The sequence below is a fragment of the Fulmarus glacialis genome, unplaced genomic scaffold, assembly GCF_000690835.1.
Source record: "Fulmarus glacialis isolate BGI_N327 unplaced genomic scaffold, ASM69083v1 scaffold25383, whole genome shotgun sequence".
Taxonomy (NCBI): domain Eukaryota; kingdom Metazoa; phylum Chordata; class Aves; order Procellariiformes; family Procellariidae; genus Fulmarus; species Fulmarus glacialis.
Window position 1 is genome coordinate 576 of NW_009203944.1, and position 6997 is coordinate 7572.

At 52.5% G+C, this 6997-nt stretch overlaps 1 protein-coding gene across 1 annotated transcript; it reads left to right on the plus strand.

Annotated features, from left to right (window-relative positions):
- Positions 1–1174: 1174 nt before the first annotated feature.
- On the plus strand, positions 1175–6712 carry ZBTB47 (zinc finger and BTB domain containing 47; the record flags this gene model as incomplete). The annotated part of the gene is made up of 3 exons (XM_009574813.1): positions 1175–2539; positions 5849–5996; positions 6597–6712. Coding segments are annotated over exons 1-3 (1554 nt in total), but the record flags the coding sequence as incomplete, so codon positions are not given.
- Positions 6713–6997: the final 285 nt, after the last annotated feature.

Consider the following 6997-nt stretch of genomic DNA (forward strand, 5'->3'; position numbering starts at 1 on the left):
GTGGGATATCCCTTGCATTTGGGATGCAGCTGGCAAACCCCCTCCTGGAGCTCAGGTATCCCCAGGAGAGGTGATGATCATCCAGGGGTGGTCTGCACCACGCAAAATATATGCGAGCTAAATTAAATATCCAGCAAACGTAGCCTGGGGAGTGTTGGCAGTTGCAGCGTTTCCCAGGGGGAAATGGGGATGCTGCTCCCCGATTTGAATTTTTCCAGGTAGTGCCTTTCCCCAGGCGATTTAAAATGGGCATTAAAAGAGCACGTAAATCATCCCGGTGAATCCAGCCAGCGAGTTAGCTGCTAACGTGAGTCACAGCACGCGGCGTAATTCGGCAAATATTAGAGGATACTGTGGTTCATGTAATTATCTTGTAGAAGCAGGGAGGTTTAAAATCCTAATTTCCTTCTATCTAGGGGGTTAAATCTCAGCTGGTGCCTAAAATTGGCTTCCTGCGTGGGGCAAATGTCCCCTTGGGGTCTCCATCTGGTTCAGGAGGTCGAGGCATCCCCTCTCCCGCATGACATCTCCACGCGAGTGTGGACAGCTGAGCCAGGCTTTGGACCTCCTTGGTGGTGGGATGGCCATGGTACCTCCTACCCAGGCTGAAGGGATGTCAGTGGGTGCTCTTGTGGCCTTGGCCTGTCCTTTCATTGGGCTTTCTCCTCCTTGGTTGAATCTCCTGGACTCAAGTTGGTGGTGGAGCATCTTGGTTGGCGTCTCCAAGCTGGGCCTGGTGGTGGAGCTTTTTGGTTGGCATCTCCAAGCTGGGCCTAGTGGTAGAGCTTCTTGGTGTTTCGAAGCTGGGTCTGGTGGTGGAGCTTTTTGGTTGGCATCTCCAAGCTGGGCCTAGTGGTAGAGCTTCTTGGTGTTTCGAAGCTGGGTCTGGTGATGAAGCTTCTTGTCCTGGTTTAAGCTGGGCCTAGTGGTAGAGCTTCTTGGTGTTTCGAAGCTGGGTCTGGTGATGAAGCTTCTTGGTTGGCATCTCCAAGCTGGGGCTGGTGGTGGAGCTTCTTCGTTGGCATCTCCAAGCTGGAGCTGGCAGTGGAGCTTCTCAGTTGGCTTCTCTGACTTGGGATGCATGGACAGGGATGGGTGGCATGGCCGGGCAGGTGTTTTCCTGGGGAAAGAGCCCTCCTGAATGGTTTTATTTCTTTCCTCCCCACAGCTGATAGTCGAAAAAACGACTGACTACCCTTCAGCTGAGTACTCCCTGGTGGAGGATGTAGCCCTCCACTTCACGTGTTTGATGGACAGACTGAACGAGCAGCGCCTCTTTCAGCCGGACCTGTGCGACGTGGACATCGTGCTGGTGCAGCACAAGAGCATCTTCCCGGCGCACAAGGGGGTCCTGGCAGCCTACAGCCAGTTCTTCCACTCCCTCTTCACCCAAAACAAGCAGCTTCAGCGCGTGGAACTCTCGCTGGAGGCCCTCACCTCGCAGGGCCTCCAGCAGATCCTCAACTTCATCTACACCTCCAAGCTCCTCGTCAACTCCTGTAATGTGCAGGATGTGCTGAACGCGGCCGCCGTGCTGCAGATGAACAACATCGCTTCCTCCTGCCAGGACCTCCTTGACACCCGCTCGCTCAGCCTGGCCGCCGACATGGCCCTGCCCGCTGAGGGCTGCGCCGGACCCCCGCCCTACTACTGCGAGATCAAGCAGGAGGTGGATGTCCCCCATCCCAAGATCTACGCCCGGGAGGGCAACGACCCCTACTCGGTGCGGGTGGAGGATGGAGCAGGTGGTGGGACGCTCCCCCCTGGTCCAGCCAAGCAGTACTACAAGGAGGAAAAGGATGGTGGTCCAGGCGCCGTCTGTAAGATGGAAGGCGAAGAGTCCGAGGAGGACCTGGACAGCCAGGGCTCATACAACCGGGAGCAGATCATCGTGGAGGTGAACCTCAACAACCAGACCCTCAATGTCTCCAAGGGCATGGAGGGGAAGGCGGCCGCCAGCGAGGCGGCCGTGATGGGGCGGCCTGATGGTGATGGGCGCGACACGGAGGAGGATGGGGAGGAGGAGAATGAGGAAGGGGAGGAGGAGGAGGAAGAAGAGGAGGATGCAGAAGTGGGTGAGGAGGAGGAGGAGGAGCACAGCGAGGAAGAAGACCTGGAGGAGACGACGGAAGAAGAGGACGATGACGACGACGATGAAGATGCGTCAGAGGTGAAAAGGGAAAAGGGTGGGCAGCCCCGCAGAGGTAGCCGGGCATCCAAAGCCACCAAACCTGCCATGGCAACCAGGTCCCAGGAGATGGCCAAGGTGGAAGAGGAGGAGGAGGAAGAAGAGGAAGGCCAGCGAGGGAGGAAGAGGAAAAAGGAGCAGGATGGTTTGGGCCAGAAGGTGAAGCTGGAGGAGAAGCAGCACTACCCGTGCAAGAAGTGCCCCCGGGTCTTCAACAACCGCTGGTATCTGGAGAAGCACATGAACGTCACGCACAGCCGCATGCAGATCTGCGACAAGTGCGGCAAACGCTTCCTGCTGGAGAGCGAGCTGCTGCTGCACCACCAGACCGACTGCGAGAAGAACATCCAGGTGAGCCAGCCCCAGGGACGTCCCACCAGGGGATGGACGTCCCACCAGGGGATGGACGTCCCACCAAGGCGTGGGGCATCCCACCAAGGCATGGGGCATCCCACCAGGGGTGGACATCCCACCAAAGGAGGAGCATCCCACCATGACGGGACTTCCCAATGGGGGAGGACATCCCACCCAGCTACACCATGGGATGGGCTCATGCTCAGGTGATACTTTTGATGTTGTGGGTGGCACATGGCAGATGGGAGGGAACCTTGCTTCACCCGTGACTCGTATTCAGGCTCAGGAGGGTCCCACGGTGGCATGGGACCGGAGGATTTGTGCCGGGGGACTGTGGCTTCCCCTTGGCTGGTCGGGTGGAAACATGGAGTAATTTTTGAGGAGTTATTTTTCTTTGAGTTTATTCAGTTAATCTGGATAAAACATTGCGAGCCCCTGATGGAGACGCACTCCAGCCGTTCCCACCCAGGCTGAAACCAATTTAGTTTAATTCAAAGATTTGCTGACATGAGTTCAAATGGTTTTAATCTGCCTTTTGTGCTCTTTAGCTTGCGTATTAGCAAATTTCTGAGCGCGTTTGACATCCGTGCGTGGCTCAGGCTCGATGTGTCCTTTGCCTAATGCTAACGAGATCCTCTTCTGCGTTTGCCAATCAACTCCAGTAAATCAGTGCAGTTTTGGGGGGATAGGTAGGCATCCCATTGGGACACCAAACATATCCATTCCTGCAGACCCCTCCAACCCATCTCCTAATCCCCAGCGAGCTGTTTTGCATGACGCTGCCACTACTAATTAAAAACCCAACAACTTCTGGAGAGTTTCGCCCATCATCCTTCCCACCACGACCGGATTTTAAATGATCTTGCGGCTCTCTTAGATGAAGGTAACGCAACCCAAGGGCTACTGGAGCCCTTTGCCCCTGGCACCCCAAATAAAACGGGCGATGAAGCAGATCTCGGCGTTAAGGCGTGCGGGGATTACGGAGGCAGGAGCGGTCTCAGCTTGAGCGGGCGAAGGAGCCGCTGCCCGCGCTGGCCCTTTGGTGCATCTTCCTGAAAAATTCACGTCCCTAAGGTTGCTTTTTTTTGGATGCTTTTTCCCAGAATGGATGAGCGTAGCTCTGATACCTGCGTGGTGGTGGCTGTTTTGGAGCCTGTTGTCAAGCCTGTGCAATTAAAAATGGGTTTTCCCAGAATATTTCTTCAGGCTCATCTGGTTTCCTGATGGATAACCTCGTTGCTTTTGGTTTTTCCCCCTTTTTATCCCGTTTCCAGGTCATTTCTGAACAGGATGAACCACAACTACCCATGCAGTGACCTCCCTCCGCGGAAAACGTGGATCATTACCTCTCACTTAGTTGAGCGTTTTTAATTTTACAAATAGCCAAATTCACTCCATTTTCTCTGATAATACTGAATAACTCTATCAATATACCATGGAATTACAGCTAGATGGAAAAGGGAGTTTTTTCGACTCTATGCCTATAATGGACAGTCTTTATTGTTTTTTAACCAGATCCATGGAGGGACCATCCCTCTTACTCCATTCACGTCTGCTGCTTTCTTTTGCTGCTTTGTCCCCAAATTTAATCCATGATGTTTAGATGTTAGGCTTCATCTCCCTCCCTGTGATCGTTTCACATCACCGTCCGTGGCCCCGCAGATTCCGTAGCAGGCATCCTGCCTCTGCCGCCTGAAAAACGATTCATCCTTTGCTTTATCAGGTTGTTTCTCAAACTCTTTTTTTTTTGGCCAGCTTCAGTATGGTTTTCCTCTTAACCTGCAAGAATTTATCTTCTCATTTTTTCCCTCGTTTGGACGTTACTTCCACATTTTTGAGTGATGCTTTTTTGCGGTAACTGAGGACACAGGGCTGAGCCCTCCAGGGTGCTTGGTCCCAGCCCAGAGGCTTTCCTACATCTGCTGCTTTCCCTCTACCTTTAATTTTAAAACTCCTCTGCAGCCTTTTTCATTTTAAGTGGAGAAAATGGATATTGATGTGTCTTTTATAACAGGCTCTGGTCCTGAATTTGTCCTGAAACGTCTCTTAAAGCGGAAATAAAACTGTTCTGATCCATGGAAGTATTTACTTAGGAACGGTGAAACTCAGAGGACTACTCATGTTGATATTCAAGCATGGCAAGATGAAGAAGACGAGTGTTGGGAATGCCTCTCTGACCCTAATTTTGCCTCCCAGGCACCTAAATGTAAATACATATAGCAAGATACTGTGACTACACGGCATAATGGTATATTTTCCATGGTATCGCAGCCTCATTCAGTGCAAAATTTGGTTGAAGCCCACCAACAAGCATCTGCTTCTCTGGGTAGGAGGTGGTGGAGGCTGTGCTGCCTGCACTGCTTCAAGTCCTGCTGGATAATCCCCCCTGGGCTTACTGGTACCACTCAGCCGTGCTGTTGCTAGATGCCTCCAAGGCATGAATTATTTTTTCAATGCACCTGCAAGGAGAAGGGATGGTTTTATACCTGTTGGCTAAGAGGAAGATGAGTCATGGAGAGATGAAGGAGAAGGAGTGTCCCTTGGCTCCTGGCAGGGTCCTTGGCTGGGTGCTGCCAGCTGTATCCGTGCTCCAGCAATGGTTTCCCATGTGGACCTCGCTTGCCCGTCTTTCCCCGAGCACCGAACTGATCTCACGCTCAAGTTGGAGCTTTTCCTGGAAACTTTCCAAGAAACGTTGAACTTGGAGCTGAAGCAAATCTCTACCGTAACTGCTCGGGGGGAGACTTTGCGCATCACCTTGTTCTGGTTGTGCTGATGGACTGGACTGTTTTTTGGGTCCGTTTTGGTCCATTTGGATATGTTTGGAAAACTCATTTAGTGGTAAAGTATCCATAATATCTGCTGAAGACTGAAGTTGTGCTGCCCTGGCTTGGGCTTCTCCTTGTTCCTATGTTCTTGGCAGCCTTCTAATGCAGAGGGTTGGGTTTTTTATGTAAAGGCTTCATTATGTGCAAGAATAAAATCCCCAGTTGGGAATAGGGCCTTGGTGCATGAGCTGCTGTTTATGCAAGTCCTAATGCATCCGTTGATGGAGATGCCACGTCCTTCCCTGGAAAGTCGTTGTCCCTTCCTCATCCGATGGATAGAAATTTGAGTTTTGGAGGTTTTGAAGTGACAACGTCTGTAGCAGACTTGCTGGTTGTTACGGTTTTTGATATTTTAGCTGTAGGTTTCATAGTGACGTTCCCTTTCAATGGATGAAGCTGATTGTCTGGTAAAACGAAAATGCTGGTGGTGCCTGGGCACGTTCCCCTGCTTCCCTACCCATCCACTCTCTCCTTGCAGTGCGTGACGTGTGGGAAGGGGTTTAAGAAGCTCTGGTCCCTCCACGAACACAACAAGATCGTCCACGGCTATGCCGAGAAGAAGTTCTCCTGCGAGATCTGCGAGAAGAAGTTCTACACCATGGCCCATGTGCGCAAACACATGGTTGGTGAGTGCGGGAGGCACCGGTGCCATGGGGAGATCTCGTTAAGGGTGTTCATCCATCGTTTTGGCAATGAAGGGTGGTTTTTTGTCACTGTCGTGTTGGGAGTTTAGGGCTGGGCTTACTCTTGGGTGAGCTTTCTCACATCAACGCAGGGGCCTTGAAATTTGGCCCGGTATTTAATGCTGAACGTATGTCCGCTCAGTGCTGGGTTTGGAGCAATCAGGCATGGTGCTGGGGAAGCTCATTTATTTTATTTAACCAGAAAAAAAGATGTCAGAAGTGATCAAAGGAGGGTTTGAAATGTAACCATCCTTCCCTTGTAAAAGAGGACCAGACCCTGCCAGTGCCGGGCTTTGAAAAGCAAATTGCAGATGGCAACGGCAGTTGAGTCCCTGGAGCTCGCAGGCACCAAAGAGATCCAAAAAAAGGGGGTTTTGGCAGGCAGTTAGGGGGGTACCTGGTATGTTGCTGCCGTGCATCTTCCTGAGATGGCTTTGGGTTTGCTGCGGTTGGGCGCCGGCGTTGGGAGCAGCAGCTGGGACTTGGGGAGATGGATGCTCGGGGTGCGGGGAAGGCGCCTGACCCTGCTCTTCTCCGCTTCAGCTCACACCAAGGACATGCCGTTCACCTGCGAGACCTGCGGGAAGTCCTTCAAGCGCAGCATGTCCCTCAAGGTCCATTCACTCCAGCACTCTGGGGAGAAGCCTTTTAAATGCGAGGTAAGGTCCTGTGTGTCCCCTCACCCTGTGTCCTCTCAAATGGGCACAAAAACACTGATCTGGGGAAAGATCTTCCACTTCTTGGGGCTTCCCCTGTGCTTTTTGCCAGTTGTAGGGATGCTTTCCCCTCTCCCAAACTTTGCATCCCCTCCTGGTTTGAGGGTCCCACCAACCCTACGATGAAACTGGTGGCCAACGCCAGGGTCTCTCTGTCCAGTGCCTGGACCTTGCATCCCACCCCAAGCCCATCCAGCCTGCGAACCTGGCTGAGTACGTCCCTGTACT